The sequence below is a fragment of the Carcharodon carcharias genome, chromosome 4 (genome assembly GCF_017639515.1).
Source record: "Carcharodon carcharias isolate sCarCar2 chromosome 4, sCarCar2.pri, whole genome shotgun sequence".
Lineage (NCBI taxonomy): Eukaryota > Metazoa > Chordata > Chondrichthyes > Lamniformes > Lamnidae > Carcharodon > Carcharodon carcharias.
The window spans coordinates 19,764,826-19,791,796 of NC_054470.1; the positions used below are offsets into that span (position 1 = coordinate 19,764,826).

The 26,971-nt window shown below is 46.1% G+C and overlaps 1 protein-coding gene across 1 annotated transcript in view; it reads left to right on the forward strand.

Annotated features, from left to right (window-relative positions):
* tmc2b (transmembrane channel-like 2b) overlaps positions 1–26,971 on the forward strand; it is a 141,533-nt gene that overhangs the window by 35,705 nt on the left and 78,857 nt on the right. The window contains exons 5-8 of the mRNA XM_041185266.1: positions 3,001–3,091; positions 4,570–4,651; positions 10,042–10,148; positions 15,284–15,382. Coding sequence (XP_041041200.1) covers positions 3,001–3,091; positions 4,570–4,651; positions 10,042–10,148; positions 15,284–15,382 — 379 coding nt within the window. The remainder of the gene's footprint in view (positions 1–3,000; positions 3,092–4,569; positions 4,652–10,041; positions 10,149–15,283; positions 15,383–26,971) is intronic.

Sequence of the window (26,971 nt, forward strand, 5' to 3'; positions counted from 1 at the left end):
AGATGCTCCACAATGTGTCCACTCACAGCTCCAGCTCTGAAATCCGGTTAGCTAGAAGCTGCATTTGGACACACCTTTCGCACATATGGTCACCAGGGATGCTGGAAGCGATCCTCATTTCCCACATCCTGCAGGAGGAGCATGTCACGGGTCTGAGTTCTCCTGCCATCCCTCTCGATTAAGCTAGTTACTCCATTAAAAAAATATGCTAGCTTGGGGCCTTATTTATGTTAGCTAGGAACCTTGTTTCTTGACTAATTATACTTGTACAGTTCTACTCTATATTTTATTTTAGCTCATACCTTAGTATTAAGCAATGAATTACTTTAATAGATTGAAAAAAAAAACTCACCAGTATTTACTCACCAATCAGCTGTTTTTTTAAAAAATCCACTTTCAGAAGAGTGTCCCTCACAGGTCTGGTGTATTTCTGAAGGTACTGCCTCTCTCCCTCTCTCTTATTTTTTTGGTTTGAGGAGGAGGGAGAGATGGAAACACTACAGCAATGTAATGCTGGATGCTCTTCTTCCTGTTGAGTGCAAGGGTCTTTCTCCTCAATCCCCTTCTGAGTTGCGGTGACTGTGCTGACTTCTCCCAGAATGCTTCTCAGTCACTTCTCATTACCACCCCCTGTTGGATGCTCTTCCTCCTGTTGAGCGCAAGGGTCCTTTTCCTCGATCCCCTTCTGAGTTGCGGTGACTGCACTGACTTCTCCCAGAATGCTTCTCAGTCATTTCTCACTACTGCCCTCTGTTGGACTTGCCAACCAATCAGGACCCTTTTCTCCTGTGGTATAAATTGTTGTGATCATTTGAAATTTGGCATTGTTGTTTGTCTGATGAGTGCAAGATGAAAGGCTTTGGCAACATGTCTCTCTTTTCAGCAATATTCAAGTTCTGTACTACCAAGTGACAGTTTGATTTAAATCCCCAGCCATTTGAAATTGAAAAATAAACAGTTTGCATCTTTCACTTAGAGTGAAAGAAAACAGACACCAGCTCCTGAAGGGATTGACAGAAAATCTGATGTGGAAAAAGCCATTAGCTTTCTGTTTTTGCAATGTCAATGGCCTCCATTATTTACATTTCCCAAGGCTCCTTATTATAGCTGAGCACATTATGAATTCTTGGCTGAGTTTAAAAAGGCCCAGAACCATTTCTTTCCCTCATCTCAGTCATCCCAGTCATCTCAGTCCCAGGACATCATTGCAGGAGTTCCACAGGATACTGTACTAGCCCTAACCATGTTCAGCTGCTTCATCAATGATCTTCCCTCCATCATAAGGTCAGAAGTGGGGATGCTTGCTGATGATTGTACAATGTTCAGCACTATTCATGACTCCTCAGATGCTGAACCAGTCTGTATCCATATGCAGCAAGACCTGGATGATATTCAGCTTGGGCTGATAAGTTACAAGTAACATTTGTGCCACACAAATGCCAGGCAATGACCATCTCCAACAAGAGAGAATCTAACCATCATGCCTTGACATCCAATGACATTACCATCACTGAATTCCCCACTGTCAAGATCCTGGGGGTTACCATGCACCAGAAATTGAACTGGACCAGCCATATGTGGCTATAAGAAAATTCTAGGGCAAGTGACTCACCTCCTGACTCCCCAAAGCATGTCCACCATCCACAAGGCACAAGTCAGGAGTGTGATGCAATACTTTCCACTGCTTGGATGAGTGCAGCTCCAATAACACTCGAGAAGCTTGACACCATACACAAAAAAGCAGCCCACTTGATTGACACCCCATCCACTACCTTAAACATTCACTTACTCCACCACCAACTCATAGTGTCAGCAGTATGTACCATCTACAAGATGCACTGCAGCAACTCAGCAAGGCTACTTTGACAACATCTTTCAAATCCATAGGTTCTACTACCTAGAAGGATAAGGGCTACATGATGAATGGGAACACCACCACCTACAAGTTCCCTTCCAAACCACATACCACCCTGACTTGGAAATATATCACCGTTCCTTCACTATCGCTGGGTCAAGATCCTGGAATTCCCTTCCTAATAGCACTGTGGGTGCACCTACATCACATGACTACAGTGGTTCAAGCGAGCAGCTCACTATCACCTTCTGAAGGACAATTAGGGATGGACAATAAATCCTAGCCTAGCCAACAACATTCACACCCCATGAAAGAATAAATTACAAAAAACTTATCTCAGCAGTGGCTGAGTTTGCATTTTGATTGACAGTTTTAAGAGGTTAGTAAGGGATGCTCTCTTTGATGTGATCAATGAAATGGACATTTGTTTATTTTTACAACAGATTGACCACTTGAGGGGTTTACATTTTTTGAACGAGTTTCATGAATAAAAGTGAGACCTCAATTAGATTATTAGGAGTGTAAGCTTTTTCTTCTCCATGCCACTCCTGATGTCTGCCCAAAGTGGATACTGGGTGAGTGGCTATGGGGGATACATGGGACGTATGGAAGGGGAATGGGGGTATTTGGACATAGTGGATGCATGTGAATATGAGGGGGTATGTCAGGGGCATGGGGTATATGAGGGGGCATGGAATGGGCAGGAGAATTGGGGGTGAGGGGGTATTAGGGGTGTGATTTGGAGGGCCTAACAGCCTTTAATACAACTGAGTCAAAGTTCCAGAGAACCAAAGCATAGCTTCTAAGCAGCCTACCTTGTCTGCTTCCATGGCTGCCTCCGAACAGCCTCCAGATGTAATGCGCCCAATTGCATTCTGCCCCCACCTCCCTGGAATGAAAATATGGTGGGTGGGACCTCTTTTAAAGGAGATAGGTTAGCCAATTCAGGAAATTTCCCAACTTGACCTTCCCGCCTGGTTAATGAAAATCTGGCTCAAAGTAATTTCACACTGCCAGAGTTATGGTGGGAAAACAGAGGAACCCCTATAGAATATTAGGTTGAATAATCCTACCCTCCTGAACAGGTAAAATTATCTTTCAGGAGCTGCTGTCTTATTAATTCAGTTTTAATTTGCATTTATCAGGGAATCTCAGGAATTTATAGAGAAATTTGAAGGTGCTCTGGGGAAGGGAAAAGGTAGAAAGTTTTACGCCTACAAAGTGATGATGACAAAGGTTAGTATCTGACATTCATTTTATTTTCACCAGTATGTATATATGTTATTATGTATTGTTTGTGCATTGGTACTGACCAGTAGCACATGTGCTTATGCCTTGCACCAATGGTCTGCAAAGATCTGCGTTAGGCGTTGCTGTATCTCATAACATTGGCTACGTGTTCCTGGCTTCTCTAAGTCTTTTGCAGTTCCAGACCTGGACCTAGCTTCCCTGGACAATACAAGAAAATGGCAACCAGGCTTGGGTTGGACAAGAGTTACCTCAGTTCATAAAGACTTCAGAAGAAACTTCCCAGCTATCAACCTTTCATAACACAGGACACATCTCATAGTATTAGTAGATTAGGAGCTCGAACAATTAAAGTAGCTGGCTTACTGGGTAGACACTGTGGTAAGAAGTAGTTGTGGTAATGATGATAAAAACTATTGTAAAGGATTGGTGAATTTTGGTGTGAAAAGTAAAAAAATGTTTTGACCACACATACATCCTTATGAATTAGGAGCAGGAGTAAGGCACTTGGCCCTTCGAGCCTGCTCTGCCGTTCAATAAGACCATGGCTAATTTGATTGTAACCTCAACTCCACATTCCTGCCTGCCCCAGATAACCTTTCACCCCCTTGCTTATCAAGAATCTATCAACCTTTTCCTTAAAAACATTTAAAAACTCTGCTTCCACTGCTTATTGAAGAAGGGAGTTCCAAAGATTCCCATCCTCTGAGAAAAATAATTTCTCCTCATCTTTGTCCTAAATGGGGGAACTCATTTTTAAACATGACCCCTAGTACTAGAGTCTACCACAAGAAGAAACATCCTTTTCACATCGACCCCATCAAGACCCCTCAGGATCTTAAAGGTTTCAATTATGTTGCCTCTTACTCTTCTAAACTCCAGCAGATATAAGCCTAGCCTGTCTAAGCTTTCCTCATAAGACAACCTGCCCAATCCATTTCATTTCAAAAGATACCTAGAGCTCAGCTTGGCTGATGAGCTGAGAGTGTGACTTCTGTTTTATGGATGTAACATACAGAATGCAAGCAAAAGTAGAAACCCATATCTTATTACTATGTAGCACAGCACATTGGAGCAACAAAGCAGTTTGCAATCATGTTGCCATTACTATTCTAACTACAAACAGGATGAAGCAATTAAAGAAATATATTGGATGGTAAATCAGTTAATTCATAATGACTTTAAAAACATCATAAACTATAATTTTAAAATTTTATTGATGTTTTATTTTCTGAAAGGTTTATGTCTATTTGCACAAAATAGAAAACAACATCTTTGGTTCCTTGAAGAAAGGAGGATGGTCTAAAAGAGCACCATGAAGAACATGTTTTGAATCATTTGATTCAAACTTATTATTGTGGGTTGCATCTGTGCAAGGGTGTTTTAGTTCTTAAAGTGTGCATATTTATACTTTTAGCCAATTATAAAAAGTCATCCATCATTTACTTATTTATTTAATATTTCAGAAATGGATCAAATTTAAAAGGGACTTTGAAAATTTTAAGACTTCATGCATACCTTGGGAGATGAAAATAAAAGAAATTGAGAGTAAGTATGCCTCAGTAAATGAATATATTGGAAGCAAAATTCAGTTGTGCAGCCAGCAACTTAAAAGGTATACTTCTGAAACTAAAAGTTTTATCCTAACCTATATAAATTATGAACCAGATTTTCACAACAGTTGCAAATATTGTTTGCTCCAAACTGGAGGGAGCCAGACACACACAAGTTCATAAGTGCATTCACCTTCACAACCACTAACAAATCCACCCTTTCCCTGCTCTGAGGCTGCAGTTGTGACTCTTGATTTCAGTGAGGACATCCTTAGTGATGAGGAGACACCTAACCCACTGTTCCTTGCTGAGGTTCAGGTGGAAGAATTGCCATCTGAATGGGTGAATGGGGCCTCCTGCTGAGAGCCCTCTCTCCTTCCTCTTTCTCCCTTTTCCAGCAGCTTTTCTTGCTCTGTGTCACCTCTGCTCACTCTCCCTGTCATGCTGTAGTCTATGGGGGATGCAAACTACTGAACCCATGTCTGGGAACAAGCAGTTCCTGTAGAATCCTTGAAATTGGGCCAAAGTTCTACAGCACTTGTCACACCGCTCACTGCAGATTTCACCAACCTTAAGCAATGCTGGAAACCAACAAATATTTCTACATGTGTAGCAAGAGCCAGTAGAAATTAATTAGCCCCTAAGAAGAAATTAATTGATGATTCCTTGAAATAGTATAGGTGCTATTGGTCTTTCCTGCAGTGTGAGATTAAGAAAGGGCTTTAGCTAGAGTGTTGAGTTCCAAAATGGTGGTGATGCCATCAAATCATGCTGATTAATGGTAGGGTCAGCCAACTCTGCGTCCATATGTTGAATGCTCCCTATATGTGTGCTCATACCTTCACCAAAATGGTGTCCAACACAGCCATCTACTGAAGTGTGCGTGCACTGTGGGCACCATTTTGGAGGTAAATGGCATCAAAATAAATGGGCACTATGAAGCCAAATTTCACAGCACAGAACTTTCATTCACATATCGTCTGCAGGATATAAAAAATAATTGGCACCTGTAAATTATGAAGCAGTCAATAATTGCAATAGTAAGTTCTTTCTTACTTAATTCAAGCATTTCTGTTTCTCCATCACCTTTGTACTTTCTGACTTAAATTAGCAATGCCTCAATCTTTAAATTTTCATCCATGTTTTCAGTTGCTCTATGGCTTCACCCCTCCCTATCTCTGTAGTCTCCTCCAGACCTCCAACTCACTCTCCTCTAGTTCTGCCTCATGTGCATCCCCAGTTTTCATTACTCCGTTAGGACCTAAGCTCTGCAGTTCCCTTCCTTCACATCCTATCAGTGTGAAGTGGATTCTAATCCCTTTTTTAATGGTAAAAGGTGAATGTACAGTATAATCGAATTCTCCTACTTTAGTTATTAAAAGTGAACATGTGAATGAAAGTTCTGTGCTGTGAAATTTGACTCTATAGTGTCCATTTATTTTGATGCCATTTGCCTCCAAATTGGTGCCCACAGTGCACACACACTTCTGTAGCTGGCCATGCTGGACACCGTTTTGGTGAAGGCGTAAGCACAATATAGGCAGCATTTAACATAAGGGTCCAGAATCCTATCATTAATCAGCAAGATTTTATGGCAGCCATTTTGGAGCTTGACACCCTAGCCAACATCTCCTCTTAACCTCACACAGCAGGAAGGACCAAAAACATGGTAGACAACAAAAGAAAATGAGGCTTCAAATGGGTTGGGTGTCCACAAAATCAAATACACTGGGCTGAATTTTATGGGGCACTGGGGAGAGGCTCAGAGGTGGGAAAGTTGTTAAAATGGTAGGCTTGCCACCATCATGCCATTTTAACTAGATGGGCCCAGCAGCAGCCACTTGAATGAGAGCACTGTTACAAATGTCAAATCCTAAAACTGGAATTATATTACTTTATACTAGTCCCCCTCCCCAGAAATTTATAAACTTGGCTCCTTATTGTATCTCTTTTATGCACATTAATGAAAAGGAATCAACCATCATGAGATAGGGGACAAAGAATACACTGCCCAAGGTTCAGATAGAACAGCCATCAGAACAGTAAAGGTTATCCTTTTTCCTTCCATTTACCCTATGAATTAAATTAATCCTGGAGGAATAAAGCAGGATCGAGGTCTTTGCATTGATTCTCTTCACGTTCTATTTTGACAACCTTGTCAATACAAAATGAAGGAAAATCCCATTTTTGTTTGAGCCACGTATTATGGAAAACCGCCTGAGAATATTAAAGATTCATTCCTGGATCTTACCAATGTATGTTTGATGCTATAAATGTAAATTATCAGGTGCTGGCTGCTTATTTATTGAGAGAACATTAGGTTTTAGTTGAATCACCCAAATTAGACTATCTGTAGCATGGCAGTATGCTGCCAAACATTCAATTTGAGAAGGAAAAGTAGATGGGAGAGATTGTTTCTGCTTGGGTTTGATGCACAGCAGGGAAGCTGAGTTCCATTGCCTTCACTTCTGTAGTGAATCCTGCCAATTGATTTATACAACAATTGATTTATACACCCAACCATCTTCATTTGACTTGCGTATTGATGCCTGAGGTATTTTCACTTGAATCGGTGTTTGGTATCCGTGCTACTGTCATCTTGGGTAGCGTTTGAACCTGACAAACTGCGTTAATACCAAAGAGAGAAACTTTATGCATGTCGCCAGAATGGTTCAGACATTTTTGGACTTGATGATACACAGAGAACATACTTTATGGTCTTGTGTTCTCCCTTTGTAGATTGTGATCATCCCCTATCCTGCTACACAAACTGATGTGAATTGAATCTAAACATCTCAAGCGTGATTTGAGTCCTGCCCTGTGCCGTGTGGCCCCAATTTTAACTTGAGGTGGGAGTTAGGGGGCCGTTTCTAAATTGGACACCAAACTGTCTGGTTCCAGGAGATTTGAACTCCCTGGCTTGATGAACATTTCCTGACATAGGCTCAGACCCAAAGCAGGTGGGAATTATGACATTGCTGAAAAATTTGTGGGAGCTTAGGCTACCGCCAGAGACCCATGGAATCAGTCTCGACAAGCTAGGTAAGAAATAGGGAAGGGGTCAGCAGATTCCCTGATTGGTGGAGGGGGATGTTCAAGGCAGGCAAGACCCAAGATACCTTTATGGGGTGCCTTCTGGCCCAGAAGGAATCTTAAAACCATAAAAAACAATGTCTGAGATTCTGGTGGCCAAGATATTGACTGCCATAAGCTCTCGCTGGTGAGTTTGAGACAATGGCAGCCCTTGGTCAGGTCTGTGGTTAAAATGGCGCACATGTGCTGATGATATCATCAGGACGTGATTTTGCTATTTAAAATAAGCCCCTACTCCTCTGGGCCGGTGCCATCCTATGCCTGATTTCAAACTTATTAAAATGATAAGGGCAGGAACTTGTTGGGAACACACAAAGGGCAATTCTGTGCTCCCTGCTACCAGTGTGAATGTGCATGTCCACACACCCAACCATCTTCAGCTGCTCCATCAATGACCTACCCTCCAACATAAGGTCAGAAGTGGGGATGTTCATTGAAGATTGCAGTGTTCAGTTCAATTCTTAGCTACTCCAATAATAAAGCACTCTGTGCTTACATGCAATAAAACCCGAACAACATTCAGACTTGGGTTGATAGCGACAAGTAGCTTTCATGCTACACAAATGCCTGGCAATGACCATGTCCAACAAGGGAGAATCAAACTTTCTCCCATGAATTTCAACCTTATTACTATTGCTGAATACCGCACTGTAAACATTCTGGAGATCACCACTGACCGAAACTTAGCTGGGCCAGTCATATAAATACTGTGATTACAAGAACAGATCAGAGGTTGGGAATTCTGTGCTGGCCATCTCACTTCCTACACCGAAAACCTGTCTACCATCTACATGGCACATGTCAAGGGTGTGATGGAATACACCCCACTTAGCTGGCTGCAGCTCGAACAACACTTAAGGGGTTTGACACCATCCAGGACAAAGCAACTCGCTTGATTGACATCCCTTCCATTACTTTAAACAGATGCACTGCAGCAACTCAACAAGGAACCTTTGAAACCACCTTCCAAACCTTGACTCCTACCACCTAGAAGAACAAGGGCAGCAGGTGCATGGAAACACCACCACACACAAGATCCCCTTAAAGTCATACACCATCCTGTCTTGGCAATATATTGATCTTCCTTTACCATCATTGGGTCAAAATCCTGGAACTTCCTCCCCAAAAGCACTGTGGGTGTATGTGCAAAACATGAACTATAGTGGTTTAAAAAGGTAGCTCATGATAACATTGTCAAGGGCAATTAGGGATGGGCAATAAATGCTGGCCTTGCCAGCAATGCCCACATCCCATGAATGAATAAAAAGCAAGGGTTGGGATAACATAACAGCACTTGATTTACCTTCTGCTGGGCAAGCTTAAAATCTTATTTCACTAGAAATTCATCCCTGGGTTTTCACTCAAATTGGTCCAGATAGTGCACAACCTCAGTGACGTCTTTAATCCTGAGCTGAGCCTCTCACCCCATATATCTATTACAAGGGTGCTTAATTTCACCTTTATAACATTATCCACCTCTTCTTTACCTCAGCCCCACTGCCTTGGAAGTCCTCATGTTTGCAATCATCACTCCCCCTGACTCCCTAGTGTTTTTACCATACCTCAAGTCTTATGCTAAATGACCAGCAACTCAGCCAAACCCTCATCGTTTACATGCCCATTCACACTTAGTCCCACTGATGCATCACCCACTTGTGTCTTAGCTAACCTTCATTAATTTCCTATCTCTCAGTATACTGGTTTCAATGCCCAGCTCCTCACACACTCAACCAGCTCATAACCTTCGGTTTTTCTGACCCCTTTTTTTTTGTATTCCTTCTTTTTCTGTCTTCCCAGCACTGACCACTGCACTCTGGAACTTTGTTCAAAAAGTCCTCTGACTCACCACATCTCTGTCAAGCTACAATTACCTCCTCAAAACATATAGTTTCAATCGTCTCTTTGGTCACCTCCCTAATTCAAATCTTGAAACTTCTGCTCAGTGATCCCTTCCCCTTTCTTTTCATTGTGAAGTGAGTTGGGACAATTCATTAGGCTAAAGATGTTGAATAAGGGCAACTTGTTGACTATTTAAAATTATTACTGTTAGTCAGTCACTTAGAAACTTGATGGCAGTAAACAAATTGAATGGGAGAGTGAAATTGTGCACATTTAATCTATGTTCCTGGGACCTGCTGGGGGGCATGCGATGGCCCAGCCGAAAGTCCATTGACTTCCGGCGGGACTAGACAACCCCGATGACGAGCGGGGCCAGAAATTCCTGCCCCTATATGTTTTCAAAAAGTAATTTTAAACTATATGAGATTGATAGCAATATTTCTTTTATCATAGGTCACTTTGGTTCTTCCGTAGCTTCGTATTTCATTTTCCTACGGTGGCTCTATGGGATTAATCTGGTTCTTTTTAGTTTAACTTTTGGCTTGGTTGTCATTCCAGAGGTAAGTCTTGAGTTCTTGATGACACTTCTAGCCTAATTGCATAAAATTATTTGGAATTTAAAAAAAAAACCTCATGTTTTGTGTCAAATGAAATTAATGACAGTTAATTCTTGGAATTGTCCTCACTCCTGGCAGAATCAAATGACCAAATTATATTTTTAAAGGTGAGTGGAGTTTCTGACCATATATCTGCTTAATCACAAAGACCATGGGTGGGATGGGACCGGAAAATCCTGCCCAAAGTCAACTGACCTTTAGCTGGTCCATCAAATTATCCATCCTGCCCACGACTATTCCTGTGCCAGGCAGGACCAGAAGATCCCAGCCCATCTATTTCTACTTCCATAACATCACCTGATACCCACCCTGTCTTGTTCATCTGTTGTTGCAACCCTCATCCATGAACTTTGTTACCTCCAGACTTGACTACTCCAATGCACTCTTGGTTAGCCTTCCATGTTCTATCCTTTGTAACCTTGAGCTCATCCAAAGCTCTGCTGTCCATGTCCTAACTCACACCATATCCTCAGCACTCATCAACCCCATGCTCACTGATCTACAATGGATCTTGTTAAGATCAATTTTAATATACTGATACATGTTTTTAAATTCCTCTGTTGTCTTAACAATCCCCATCTCTGTAACGTCCATCAGCCATACAACCATCTGACATACCTCTTGGACATACCTGATTTTGATCACACCAGCGTTGGCAACCATGAACTCAGCTACAAAGGCCTAACCTTGAAAGGCATTCGCTCCCTAAATCTCTGCCCCTCTTCTTCTCTTTTCTCCTATAAGCCAGTCCTTAAAAAAATCCTCTTTGATAAAGCTTTTGGTCATATACCATAATGTCTCCTTGGGCTGGATTTTATGCTCCTCTGCCGTTGGGTTTGAAGGTGGGCAGCACGAAAAATCCAGTGGGTGACCTTACCCACCCGCCCTGACCTGTCTGAAACCTTACAGGGTGCAGGGGAGGTATCAGGTGGCCCACATACCTTTGGGCCTATTCAGATCCTTATGTGGCCAATTAATGGCCACTTAACAACCACATCCCTCCCTCACTGGTATTTTACCTGCCGTGGAGCGGGGTGGTGGGTGGAGGCCCATACCATGCAGGAAGCCCAGCAGCTTTAGTTGTGCTGGCAGGGAAAAAGGGGGACATCCTTTGTGGTGTCCCTGGACCTATCATCAGAGGCATTCCCTCTGCCAAAGGTAACCTTCCCTTTAACTCTCCCATCCTGGTGTTTTGAACTTGCTCCCCTGAATTCTTCAACCCCTCACAGAGACCCTGACTCTGGATTTACCTGGGCTCCCTGGCACGGCAGGACAGCAGTGGCCACCACTCCTGGCTAGCACTGCTGTGACAAAGGAGCTGCTAGTCATCTGATTGGCTTACAGCTCTCTAAGGCGGGACTTCCTCCTGAGAAAGGGGTGTAAGTCTCACTTTAAAGCAGCGTAGCTGTTGGGACATTGGGCAGGCTCTTCTGGGTTAGGGTTGGGGACCTGGAGAACTAGCCCCTTATGTAGTTTGGTGTTAAATTTCATTGGATACACTCCTGTGAAGTGCCTTGGGGTATTTTACTATATTAAAGGTGCTTTATAAATACAAATTGTTGTTGCTACTGAATATTGTGTAAGTAGACTCTTAATAAAATACATGCATACAGTGGGAGCAATCAAAGTCTATGGAAATAAAAATCAAGAGGGATCTAAAACATGTTTTCAATTATTTATCATCCATTTTACACTATCACACAAAATTACCCTCAATGTGTATTAATAGTTTGTAAACAGGAAAACGAGTGACTCTGTTAAATGCTAGCCTGAGCATTTCAATGTAAACCAGATAGTTTTCATGGTCAAAAATAAAATATTTTGTCTTGTATTTGTGGTATTAATGATGACATGTCATGGAGCTTATGTCCTTCTAAACCTAATTGCTGCTGTCCTTTTTGAAACAATTGCAGACTATGTTCAGTTATTATGCAGTTAAATTGAATTGGTTTCTGTAGTTTTACTCTCTCTTCCCTTAATAGCCTTGCAACTTTCCTTTCAAAGCCTGATGAGGCCCTGTTTTATTTATTACCATTTTCCTGCCACTATTCTGCATTCTACCTAACTTGATACTATCTCCACCTCTTGCTCTCTTCTCACAATTTTCTTGGGTCTCTGCCATAATCCCCCTGACTTTGTTCCTCTTTATCCTGGGCTTTCCTCATGAAACTTGCCTGAATTCAGGTGAAAGAGAGGCAGTGTGGTAAAGAGAGATAGAAATGAATGGAAGCTGCCATAGCGCTAGAGGACCATAGGCAGCTCTCTTATTAGAGAGAGAGACGACCAGTGGTGAGTTCAGCCCGAGGGTCACCACACTTCAGGCGGGGTTGAGAAGACCTTCGTTGATGACCCCAACCGATATAGGAATTGAACCCGCATTGTTGGCATCACTTTGCATCACAAGCCAGCCCAGATTTGCACTACATGCAGTATCAGGTGTGAAAAATGACGTTTTATCCTGCAAGCCGCAATGGTGGGTTTTCACGCTGTATCGTCTGCTTCTCGCCTCATTAATTATGCAGCCACAAGAAACATGTCTTGCTGGTGGGCAGTCTCTGAATCGCCCACCACACCATTATCTCACCATTTCCACACATCGGTTGCCATATCTAAACAGCAGCGGCCCACACGGTTTTCAATGTTGGCAGACCAGGGCTGCTCCAGTGATGACATAGCTCAGAAAGCCAAGAAGAGTTCAGTGACCTGTCACTGGAATGCCTTTTGGAGGCTCGCCATGATGTCCTCCACCCTTACTCTGGCTGCAGGAGGTCCAACAATCTCACCTCCAGTTTGGGAGGCGGTGGCAGTGGTGGTCAGTGCTAACACTGCACAGAAGTTGGCAACCTGTGCAGAAAGAGGATGAATGATCTCATCTGTGCCACCAGGGTAAGGAAACCACCTCATTACTCTAAACTCTCACACTCACAAAGCCATCACACATTCACTGGCATCTCACTCACTGCCAGCTCAAGGGACATCACCACTTATTCTCTCACATGTACCCTCACATCTCCATCTGGCCTCATCTGCTCTGGAGACTGCCTCCTCTACCCTCACCATCTTGAGGCCACTTGCAAAGATCAACATGTGCCCCCAGACATACTCTGGGATACCCTCCTTCCCCAGTTCAGCCTTTGCCTTGCAGCCTCTTCTCTTGCCTGAGACTACTCCTCCCCCTTCCCCAAGCATGCCCTAGTCCCGCAGCCATTGAAAAGCCTTATGGCTGGTCTGGTAGGTAGAGACCTGCCTGTGAGCCATCCTAAAAGTGATGTGCTGCATGTGAAGCCTGGCACTGGTGACAGTGAGTGCTGCCCGAAGCAAGGTAGGCAAACAAACCTCAAAGTCCCAAGCAAAGCGCAGCTTGCGAGGTGCATTTCACCAATGCACAATTGTGAAACACGTCTGAGTGCAATCACACAACATGCCCAGATAATCCATCGTGGGGGGATGATTCCAGCAAGCAGGGCTGATAATGAGATGCTAAAGTATTGAAATTAGGTTCCCAACATGCAGCGGCAGGAAACGCGGCCCACCATTGACAGGTGGAGCCGACGATCGTGAATTGGTTTCACAATGGCGTAAAACCGAATTTTGGTCTTCTATTGTCAGCTCACGCCCATCATGACACCCACCGCCAGCAGGACCGGAGAATCCCACCCTTAGTGTCAAAATTCTGTCTCCAGAGAAACATCGTTCTCCTGTGGTGACCCCCAAGATAGACAGGCACTGCCCACCTTAAGCACACTTTGCCACATGTAGATGAAAACAAGGTACGTGGCTTCATCGCCCTTGGGATTCCCTTTAGTTTTTGTTTACTTCCATCCCCTCTCCACTCTTCCACCACCCAGGAAGGAAACACTGAGGGCTACATCATCCAGTTGACAAGCGGGGGCGGGACCCACTCGCCGACATGTAAAATAACATGGGGATATGTTGGGCGGACTTCATTTAGATTTTCAGTTTGGTGTGCGCGCTGCCAATGCAGCTGTGTGCCTGCCAAACTGTCAACGGTCTATTAAGGCCATTAAAAAGCTCATTAACCTGATTGATGGACCTGCTCGTCCAATGTTAAGATTGGCGGGCAGGCTGGGAGTCTGAGCGGACCTCGGAAAAAGCATGAAACCTCATCCGTGGGCGGGATGAAGTTTCATGAGGGTATTCAAATTTTTATTAAAGGCTTCAATAAAAGTTATGGACATGTCCCAACTCATGTGACAGTGTCACATGAGGGGACATGGCAGGGAAATTTATAAGAAACCTTTATTTAAAGTTTTAAATCGGAGACGATCTGGCGGACTTAATTGGCCCGCCCACGCAAAGTGGCGGTGCCCCCTCACCGACTGGGGGTGCCGATTGGAAGGCTGCTTGCCTGCGGTCGCTCCTGCACTTCCCCCCCCGACAGGGGGGAGATGTTGCCCTGACACTTTTAAGTTGGGACAAGAGATGGGAACACATAGCGGAGGCCTTTATTTACACATCAGTGATTTTGCTAGACAGGAAGACATGGAATCAACTGCAAATCAAGAAGCCTATTGAAATCTTGGGAATGAAAAGTTGTTGACAAGCACTTAAAACATTTTACAAATAACTTAATTTTTGTGTGGTGATGGATTTTCATTTTGGAGTTCCATTGTTCATATGCTTTGATGAAAGGCATGATGAGGACATGGAGGAGAGGATGGAAGGCTGAAGAGTGCAACAGCATAGCCAGCTCGGAGAGGTAACAGACATGATAGAGGGGAATTTATAGTGGCTGTGGAATACATTGAATTTAGAAGAAAGCCTTTGACTAGGGATGATGAAGGTGGCATGCAACTGGATTAAAAATTAGTTGCAAAGGACAAAAGATATATGAGAAGTTAAGGGCAATTTTTCAGAGTGGTTGAAAGCAGGCTATGGTGTCCCACAGGATTCAGTTCTGGGCTACTTCTGTTCACCAAGCATATCAATGATTTCAATAGAGACCTAGAGGTTATGGTGTTAACATTTTAGATGATACTATAATAGGAAGTATTGCTGATTTGTTAGAGGAGCAAAAGAAACTGCAATGTAATGTTAATAACACTTTTATACTTCAGGTGTTGATGGGCCTTCCATATGGCAGCATACCTCGGAAGACTGTGCCAAGGAAAGAACAGCCAACTGCTATGGATTTTTCAATACTTTGGGAGTTTGGGGTGAGCCTGTAGATATTCTAACAAGCTACCACTGAATAACATTCCACTATTGCAGAATCCAATTGTTTACTAAATTATTCCAAGATTTTTGCCTCCTCTGTTTTGGCTGGAGTTTTATTCTACACAGTGATTACTCTTTGAAAAACAAAAAAAGACTTGCATTTATAATAATCCTTTTCATGACAGGTTGGACATCTCGAAACACTTTACAGCCAATGAGGTACTTTTGAAGTGTAGTCACTGTTGCAATGTAGGAAATGCACTGCCATTTTGCACACAACGAGCCCCCAGAAACATGAATGTGATAATGTGATGTCGTTTGAGGGATCAATATTGCCCAGAACACCAGAGATAATTTACTTGCTCTTCTTCAACATAGTGCCATGGGATCCTTTACATCCACTTGAGAGGTCAGAGCCTTGGTTTAATGTCTCATCTGAAAGACAGCATCTCTGACAGTGCAGCACTCCCTCACTGTCACACTGGAGTGTCAAGATAGATTTTTGATTTCAAGTCAGGAAGTGGGACCTGAACCCACAACCTTGTGACTCAGCGATGAGAGTGCTACCAACTGAGTGATGGCTGGTTTATGTTGTTATGATCCGCATTGTGGATGCCCCAGCTCAAGCATGGGCCTTACTGCTTTCTTGCTTAGTGACTCCAAATTAACATAACACCCTTGGTTTCTCATAACCCTCTGCTATTTGTCTACAGCTTCCAGCAGAATCTCTCTCTTTGCTTGTCTCAAGGCTGCTCCCGGGTTTCAACAGACTGGTTCTGTGAGAAATCACACAACTAAATCCAAAACCAAATAAAAAACCCTCCTTGCAATCTATCTCCACGACAATGTGACACACCTTGGATGTACCAGATAGAGATTTAAATTAATAATCTCTAATTGACAAGCATCATCTTTGTTCTGCGAGCCATATGAATAATTTAAACCCCCCCCATGGACAACTGTCGACATCCTTCCCACTTCCAATTCAGACTTTATTAAATAAACATAGGCGACCCTTTGAAATGCAATTACTTTAGGTATTACTATATATTCAGACGCAGGGACCTGACCTCTGCAGGCAAAACGAACATGTTGGGGCGTTGCAGCTTTTTTGAGGTAAACAAAAGCATGGAGAACGTTAGTTCCCTGAAGCATTCTCCATGGCAAGCTCCCAACCAGTCAGAATCAAATTGCCAACCAATCAGCACGCTTTTCTCATGCAGGATAAATTGTTGTTCCCTTTGACGTTTGGCATTCTTGTATCTATCCTGATGAGTGTAAAAAGAAAAGCTTCAACAGCATACCTCTCTTTTCAACATTACTCAAGTTCTGTAATACCAAGCGACCATTTACTTTAGGCTTGTTTACCTGCTTCTCACAGTGTTTTCATTTATCGTACATTGAAGTATTTCTGTTGGACGACTGGGCACATTGTACAATTTCCTTGCGACAGCTGGCCATGGAGCAGTCACTGGTGGAGGTGCTCACAGGCCCTTGCAATCTCTTCATTCAGGCTTGGACCTTGAAGTTGAACAGGAGACCCTTGTGAACGCTGCGCAATGTTAGCATACACTCACTTCTGAATTCCCCATAAAGTTCAGCTCGCCAGGAGCACGCCTTTTAAATGCTGTTGTGAAACACATTGGCATGCAACCGCACTGACTTGCCCGGCTGATCCAGCGTGGGGGGATGATTCTGCTGGGCAGGTAAGATGTTGAGATGCAAATGTATTGAAATTGGGTTCCCAACGTTGGACAGCGGGAAAGGTGGCCTGCTACTGATGGGCCGAGTGGACGATTGCAAATTGATTTCACAAAAGTGTAAAACTGATTATTGACCTTCTTGCCATATTATCTGCTCATGCCCACCATGTCGCCCAACACCAATGGGGGTGGAAAATTCTGGCCTTGGGCTTCTTGAAAGGAAGAGTTTGAGGAATAAACTTACAAAGGTGTCCAAGGTGATAAGAATATACAAAGTTAACCTGGAGTATTACTTCAAATTAAATTGTGGGAATACAATTTTAAGTCTCCCCCATGGTTTAAGCTAACAGCACAGTGCGTGTTAGGAGGATGCATGCACCTGAACTGAGAGCATGGCATGCAGTCCAGTGGACGAAGTTGCTACCAATTGGTCAGGTGGAGTGGGGCGGAGGTGGGTGGGGTCTTGGGCAGCCAGGCAGCGCACTAAACTCTGGCCATCCAAGTGGTGGCCAGCACTCTCCGGGATGCCTTAATGGGCCTTCAGACTTAACCAAGAGAGGTTCTCAGTACACCCAAGCTAATCCACATGTCTCTCTCTTTCACCCTACAGGAGGAGTGCATCGGGATCATAGAGCCTGGTGACTTAGCTTTATGCCTCATGGCTTACAGGGAGCGGAGACGAAGGCAAAGCGAGCGATGAAGGCATCTGGCTGGGCAGAGGGAAGAGCAGCATCCTCATGAAGAAGGGGGCTGGGACTCCTGTGCACGCTGCTGAAGTGCCACAGTGAGCCATCACTGGCTGACACCTAGCTAGACCCAGGGTCTATAGACATTCCTCCAGATAACAGAGAACCAGTGTCACAGAAGAGTATACATGTCAAGGGAACTGGTTGTTCACATATGCCAAGTGTTGCAGGATTTGGTGCCATGGGGACCTGGAGGGCATCCACTACCAGTGGCTGTTAAAGTGACCGCGGTGCTCAATTTTAGTGCCAGTGGCTCCTTCCAGGGCTCTACAGGATCTCGTAAGCCTCCACGCACAAATGCATTCAGGAGGTCACAGGCGCCATATTCGCAAAGGGACACAACTAATGCGTTTCGCCTGGGATCAGGAATGCCAGGATGCAAGAGCGCTGAGATGTGTGCAGATCTCTGGTTTCCCACAGATGTAGGATGCCATCAGTTGCGCTCACTCAGATCTCTGTGGCAACAAGCGGTCAGCTTCGTCAACTCGCTGAATGTGGTCTGCAACCACAGCAAATGCATCATGCAGGTCCACCCATTACCCCTATATCCTGAGCAAATCTCAGATCCCTGACATCTTCCAGGATCCACAGAGGCTGCAGGGTTGGATCCATGAGGACAAGGGCTACCCGCAGAGGACGTGGCTGATGATGCCCATGCCGCAGCTTCAGAGTACAGCAGAGAGAAGGTACTTCAAGGCTCATGCTACAACTTGCACTTTGGTAGGACCCTCCAGTGGGATGTTGAAAATGAGGCTCAGCTGCCTGGACTGGTCTAGTGGAGCCCTGCAATATAATCCACAGAGGGTGTCATATATCGCCGTCGCCTGCTGCGCCCTTTACAACCTGGCGCTGCAACAGGGAAAGAGCTGCCTGAGGAGGAGATGGAGGAGCTGCACGTTTCCCCTGATGAAGAGGACATTGATGGTGATGAGGGTGAGGAGGTCCTCGAAGAAAAGGATGATGTTGATGAGGCCATCGCATTGTCCAGACGAGACAGGCACGCTGGGGAGGCCTTCATAGCTACTAGATTTGTGGAGGATGATGCCAACACTGCATAAGTCCTCACATTGCATCTGTGAGTGTTTGACTCCGGTCTGGCTGATGGCAGTGCACATACCCTCTATGATAAGGCTCCTGTCATGGAGATGCAGTAGATGCCCATAGTCCCTACATCCTAGGAGGATGATGATGACATGCTGTGGGGACGCTCCATAGATCCTCACACAGCTTATGTGAATGTCTCACTCTTCTGGCTGATGGCATCTTGCTTGTGCTCTGCGAACAGGGTCATATCATTGGGACGCAGCCATGAAACTTTAACTTTTCCTGATCCTATGGCATCCTTTGTGAGCTGAACCCTCCATGACCACACTGTCACCGAACACAGATGCTGATGAGAGGGTGGGTGGGGGGGCCAGCCGCACCTCAGTGGTGCTGAGAGCTGCTGTACCACCAGCCCAGGGCACTCTGGCAGCAATGACAAACACTGTCAAGGTGCAGGCATGACTGATGTGTCCAATGACTGTGAAAGCACACCATCAGTGTGCTGGGTAGGTTGCACAAAACACAGGACTGAGGCCCTAGACTTGTGCAGGGACCAAGCTTTCACTTCAGACTGACACAAACACTGCTCATCATAACAAGGAGCCTTAGACAGGGTGACATTGTTGGGAGTTTATTTACAATAGTCAACATTATGTACAAATGATTAACGCCCATGCCCAAATGGTGAAACTATATATTTTTAATCTCCCTAATCCTGACACTATGTCTTGGTGCTCCCTGGACATCCACAGTGGAGATGGGGACAGACTGCTGACTGCTACGCCCTGTCTGTGATACCTTGGTGGGTCCCCTCTGGAAGGCCGAGACCTGGAGGGCCCCAGCCTGCTTTTGGGGTCTTGTTGTGTGGCAGTGGTACTCTCCTCAGCCTTTGGAGCTGGAGCTGCTGGAGGCCACAGGAAAAGGGGATTTGGATGGGCAGGACACACTCGGAGTCACCTGGATGTATGGCCCTTGGGTATGCACCTGCTGATCCTCCTCTCTGTAGGTTCCCGAGGGCCCCTGGATGATTCCTCGAGGAGAAGGTTAAGCTGGAGTGAGATCGAGCTACTTCTCACCCCTCTAGTGTTGACACTGTTGGAGGCCAACGATAGCATCAGCCAATGCAGCTCCTGCAGCAGTGCAGGACCAATGTCTTGGACCAAGGTCTCCATGATGACCACCAACCTACCAGTGTTGACTTGGTATGTTGGCATGCCGGCGCTATCACCTCAGACTGAAGCCAGATGGACATCATGCCTCACAATCTGAGGGGTGCAGTGGACATTCCTTCCTGTTGCTCCCATGCTTGCCTTTCCAGCTCCAGCAACTGTGATGTGACTGAGTGCAGAGGCTCGTCATCTGACTTGGACTCAGCAGATTTCTGGCCTCCAGCAGTCCTTCGAGTGCCGGTAACCTGGGAAATGCCTGCCTCCACCTGCTGTGGATCAGACAGCACAACGTGCTCACCAGATTGTCACCCTGAGGCTACTCTAGAACTAAATCCCAGTGAGGTGTGTATCTCTGTGCTGGTGGAGGGTGTGGGTGAGTGCTGTGATAGGTCTTCAATGAGGGTTTTAGCAGATTCCTCTTCTGAGGTGTCTTCAGGGCTTGAGTCGAGGACCTGGCTTGTGGGTCCCCTTGGCTGCTTCCCAGATGTGCCTGCAAAAACAAGGAGAGATAATTAGTGCTTGGCAGGGGACTATGGAACAGGGGAACCACTCAGCATGGTTGTCTGATAGATGTTGCACTGCTGAATCCTCATTTGGTTGAGCACTGCCGACCTCACCGTCAGCACATAATGGACTAGATTGTTGTCGGCCAGCTGGATGACTCTATTTTCAACGTCTTTTAGGATCTTGAAGTCAGACGTTCTTTCAACAGTCTGTGATCTCTCCCTTTTGTTATTTGCCAGCTTGCCCTCCATGAATACAGATGGAGAGAGTGTAAGCAGGAAAGCCTGTCAGGCCAGATACTAAGGATGCCTGGCATGTGTGGGCGGTGAGTGGTGCCATGGATGGGATGAGGACACAATGCACAGGGCAGGCGTGTGAGAGAGTGAGTGGTGATGTCCCTTGAACTAGCAGTGAGTGAGATCCCTGTAGGTATGTGATGGGTTTGTGAGTGTGTCAGATGAAAGTGATGAGAAGAGTGACTTACCCTGGCTGAACGGAGGAGATCATTCGTCCTCTTTCGGCACTGGGTTGCCATCCTCTTTCACAGGGCAGTTGCTGCCACTGCCTCCTATGCTGTATTAATGACCTTGCTTGCCGATCTTCACCCAGGCTAGAGGACTTTAAGGTGGGCCTCCACTGTGTCTGGTAGGTGTTCAAGGGAGGTACTGTGAAATTTTGGGGTGGCATGTTTCCTCCTTTTGGCAGCCATCAGTTCCTAGCTGCTTCCTATCCCTTGAACAGTGCTAGTTCTGTGCACCTGGATTTAAAATATGGCACCTGGATTACTGAAGGGCTGAGGTGATGGTGGGGTGGGTGAATCAGAGCCTCCTGCCAGCTACCCGGCGTGTTTCCCGGGAATGCATAATTAATGAAGTGGGATGCGCCGGGAAGGGGAAGCAGTTGAAAAGCTGCCATTGTGGCTGGCAGGTAAAACATCCTTTTCCCCTCCATCTACCACATTTAGTGCAAATCTGGGATGATTCTGCCCCAAGCTTATCCAGGGTCCCTTATACTTTTGAGTCCTGACACAGGGGATTATGGCTCTTCTCTATTTTGCTTCCAGCACTTGAATGTCTCTTTTGTTTCTTTGTGCTCAGAATTGGATCCAGCATTCAAAGTATTATCAGAGCATTATACAATTTGCTTATTACCTCCTCTGAGTTGCTTTCTAATATTTTGCCTATGTTGCTCATTTTTGCACTGAATTGGTTGGACATATTAGTTGTTAACACTAATTTTCAAGGTTTCTTTCAACGTCATTCTTAGCTATTTCAATACCATTCATGGAGTATACATCATCTATTTCAACTTCCTATGTGCAGTTCTTCACAACTGTCTATGCTAAGTTTCGTCTGCATTGTTTGGGCCACACATATTTTGTCCAGTTATTCTGTCATTTTTGAACTGCCTCCGCAGAATCAATTACCATTCCTAGTTCAGCATCATCTTCAAATATGGCAATTTTGCATTGAGTTTCTGAACCAAGGTTATTTATGTAAATTAGGATGACCCTCAAGCCCTGAGGTAGACCACTTATTAGTCTCCCACTCCAATATAAATCCTCAAAAGAGTACTTGTTTTCCACTCTTTTTGCAGTTTCTTATCCATTCTCATTATCTTAAACCCCCAAAGCTTTGAGTTTAATTAACCATCTTTCATGTTTAACTTCATCTAAAGACTTTGAAAGTTAAAGTACATCATCTCTTAAGGCTTCTCACAGTTCATTGCAGTGTCAGTTCATCAAATAATTTGAGAAGGTGGGTTATTTTTAACATAGAATGGAAATAAGACTATGGGTCCATATGTTAGATACATGATCTATCCTGTAGGTTTTGAACTCTTTATAGTTGTGTTGTAACTTCTGAGCTGTCCAGTGTTGAATTGAAGGGGTACCCCAAAGATGTGCTGGGGGACCCCAATCGGAATTTCACAAGTAAGGGTTTGCAGGGCAATTGCCCAGAAGTGCAAACTTCCTCTAGGCAATTGCCCTGCACTTGAATCCATCTGAAAATGTGATCTAAATCACAAACATTGGATGGTTCCAACAGGGCTACACCAATATTTACTCAGAAAATGTTAGGAGAATTAAAATCTCTTCTAACTTCTGGGTAACTATTGTAAAGATCCAGAACAAACTCTCCTTGGGACTCAACCCACAGCTTGACCCCGCAAGGGACTCCCCCCAACCCCGACCCTCCATGGGATTCCCCCCAACTTCAGGCACGACTCTAACCCCACACCCGCTTGAGGCCTGACCCCTCCTCCACGACCCGACCCAATCTCCAGCCCCTGACATGAACCCCATCCCCCGACCTGACCCCCCGTACCCCACTGCAGGCTTGGCTCAATCTGACTCCTCCCGCCCCTTGCAGACCCCACCCAAACCAACCCTCCCGCTCCTCCGAGATCCAACCTCCCCACTTGGGTCTGACCCACCGCCTACTCCCCATCACGCCGAGGCCCGACCCCCCACCCCGACCCAACCCCCGACCCTGCCAAGCTCCTTCAGAATCTTGTATGCTTCAATGAAATCACCTCTCGTCATCCTAAGCTCCGGAGAGTATAGGCATAATTTACTCAACCTTTCATCATAAGACAACCCTTTCACCCAAGAGCCAATTTAGTGATCCTTTGCTGTACTAGCTTGAAAGCAAATATATTCTTCCTTAGATATTTTGACCAAAACTATGCATAGTACTCCAGGGGCTGAATTTTATGTCTCATGGGCGGGTGTGCACCCGACCCGATTGGGCGTAAAATAACGCACAATGACGTTGGGCGAGTGTCCCCACACAATTGCGCACTCGTGTGATATTTCCGTCAGCGGGCATGAATGGAAGCCGGAGCTGTGCCCACCATTAATTAACAGGCCACTTATGGCCATTAAAAAGCCAACTGACGGTGATTTTTCGTTGCCCATGCAATTTCACACTTGTCGCATGGGCAAAATGGGCAGCCCACAACTTCAAAAGCCTCATCCAAGGGCGGGATGAAAAGGGTCAGCAGCATTGCCAGTGTGAGTAGTGAAGAGTTTTGGAGATAGTTTGCTGCTGGTGACTTTTGGTACTTGGCAGTTTCATCTCTGTTCGGGGCTTCATTTTTAGTGTTTTCAGGCTTCAGTTCAGGTCCCTTTGGTATCTGCAAAGCCCCCAGAGGATTCAGACTGTGTGGACCCTTCCAGATATCAGTCAGCCTTCTGTTGGCCTTGTAATGGGGATTGTGGTCTCTGCTGGTGGCACCTCCTCCTCTGAGGAAGAGAGGGGCAGAAGGGAGAGGAGGCCAGGTGTCCCAATGCAGCTTCCAGTCAAGGGAACTGTGGGAGGAGAGGCGCAGGCACAAGGGGCACAGGGCCAGCAGGAAGTCCAAGGCAGAAAGAGCCGCAGAAGATGCCACCATCCTGCTGCCAGGGTTTACAGGCAGCGATGCAGCTACTCAAAATGTCTGAGGTGCAATGCCGAAGGAGGCCCCGCCTCTCAGCAGAGACTGTAACCTCCACTTGCCAGATGATTGGGCCTGAGATCAGCTCCAACTGTGTGGGTGGACACCCAATGCCAATGGCTCTGAAGGTCACAGTGGCCCTCAGCTTCTATGCATCTTGCTCCTTCCAGGGCTCAGTGGGGGATCTGTGTGGAGTCTTCCAATCAGCTGTCCACAGTTGTGTTAAGCTGGTGACAGAAGCTCTGTTCAGATGAGTATTGATCTTTATTCTTTACAGTATGGAAGAGGCCAGCCAGGTTAAGCGAGTCAGAGGCTCTGCAGCGATTGCTGGCTTTTCCCGTGTCCAGGGTGCAATCGGCTGCATGCATGTGGCCATCAAGACGCCAGCAGGTCAGCCGTGTGCCATCATCAACAGGAAGGGCTTCCACTCCACGAAGGTGCAGATAATGTGTGACCACAGGATGCAGATTCTACAAGTCTGTGCAAGGTACCCAGGCAGTTCCTACGATGCTTACATTCTCAGACACTGCCAGGTGCCGAGGCTCTTCAGTGCTCCAGCCCAGCTGGATGGTTGGCTGCTGGGTGACAAGGGCTATCCGTTGAAGAGGTGGCTCTTGACGCCTCTCTGCCACCCAAAAACAGAGGCATAGAGGCGCTACAATACGAGTCATGCCTCCACAAGGGTGGTGGTAGAGAGGACCATAGGTCATCTCAAGATGAGCTTTCGATGCCTGGATCATTCAGGGGGAGCCTACAATGTCCTCCAGAGTGGGTGTCACTGATTGTGGTTGCATGCTGCGCTCTCCACAATCTGGCACTGGCAAGGGGGGACCCACTAGTGGAAGAGGACACAGCTGCACAGGCCACAGATGATGAGTCTAGTAGTGAGTCTGAAGAGGAGCACGGTGAGGAGAACCCTGAGGGTGTGGAGGCAGACCTCGGTAACCTCCAGGGAGGCAGGAACACGAGGGACGCCTTGATCCAACGATTCTTCAGCTAGGCTACCAAAGATCAGCTTCAACCACATGCCAGGACTGCCGCCTCCATCCCGGGTGTCTGAAAGGGCCTTTTCATTTGAACACAAAGAACACTCAGTACCTGTGCAGTAAGGTTCAGAATCACCTGCGCAGCATTACATTCTGGTGTTCCCCACACCAATGAAATAATAAGGTGAAGCTTACTCAGGCCATGATGACAAAAACACAATTTATCTCATTCTGACAGTTCAGTAATATTTACATAAACATTTATGGTTTTCAATCCCAAACTAATGTACATAAAGTAAACATAAATAAACATAAAATCACCAGTGACCTTTTGTGCTCATGGTGCCTTTAACTTACATTTGCGAGTGCTATGTCTAGGTGCTCCCCCTTCGCTAGCACCGGCATTGGAGACAGCCTGCTGAACCTGCTGTCTTGTTGGCCTTGATGACCTTGGCGGTTGTCCTCTGGTCAGTGGAGCCTGTGATGACCTCGCCGGAGAGGGAGCGGCCAGTGTCATGACCGACATCTCCATAGTTGCCATAGCCTCGTCAGATGCCATGGTCATTGGCGAAGGGGCAGAGGAGCTGTTGCCGTCATCCAGAGCACCCTGAGAGGAACCAGCAAAGACGACAGGCAGCTCGTGAGTCAACATGAGGTCGCTCTGAACCTCTCTGCTCACCATTGATGGACAGGCACCTAGCTGGGATACTGGGTGCCTTATCTATCTCCCACGCTGACACTGACCACCTAAGCTCAGTGCCTGTGTGAAGGCTTGCAGTTCCAAGCACAACCCCTGATTCTCAATGAGAAGACAGTGCTCATGATGGTCAATGCAATGCTGACGCTCCATATGGACTCCTCCATCACAGAGACCATGGTACGCATACCCTCATGGATCTCCGCCAGATCTGCCCGCACATCTTGCTGGGCATCCAGCATCTGCCGCCTAATGGACGACTCCAGAGGCACATCATTTGCCTTCGACTGGTCCCAGTAGTCCTCTGACTGCCGGTGCCCTGGGCACTCTCTGCCTCCATCTGCACCTCAAGCAAGTATGAAGTGCCCTCATCAATGTGCACCGAGATACTAGCTGTCGATCTAATGCCCATTGAGGTGCTGGTGCCTGCTTCAGAGAGCAGATGTGACACAGGTGCAGCTGAAGCCTGGTGGTTCTCCGGCATCAGGGGGTGGCCCTTCGGAGTCCGGACAGCGAGTGTGTGCTGGTGAACCTAAAAGGGAGAACAAGGACATGTCATTAGTTAAAGTCATCACACAGTCACTGTGCATGCCAGGTACCCTGGTGAGACAATGGAGATCTGCATCACGGTGCCTTCGTCTTCCAATGATCAGTGGGGACTCCAGGTTCGATGCTCCCATCAATGAAGAGACTACACTAGAATGATTATACAATCCGAAAGTCTCACCTCTGTGCACTGCGCTCTTACCTTCATCTGGCACCCCTGTCTCTCCACGCCCGGTTGCATGGGGCACGTGCTGGCTCTCGAGCTCCAGGGCATCTTACTTGTATCTGGAAAGAGGAACATTGATGAGTCCAACTTGTACCTACTGCACCATTGCAGCCTGGCCAACCCCAGCTGAGGAGCACCTTGCAGTGCACTTGCAAGTCATGGCCCTTGAGCCACAAGGCACTCAGTCCAAACAGCCAGGGCTCACCCCCTTGGCCAGCCCCAGCATTACTGACAGTTGGCACTCAGACTCTAGCATCCCTGAGGTCCATGGGTGGGATGGCCACACCTTAATACTTCTGCACACTGACCCATGCCCTCATGGTACTCACCCTTCCTGAGCACAGCAGGTCAGTGAAGCGCTTCTGGCACTGGACCCAGATGTGCCGCACCACGTCACGGCTGCTCACCATTGCTGCCACCTCGTCCCATGCCCTTCTGGTGAGGGGCGGTGGCCGCCTCCCATTCCTGGGGACAAAGGTGTTCCTCCTGGCAGCCACCTCCTCCATGAGGACAGCGAGGTACTCATCAG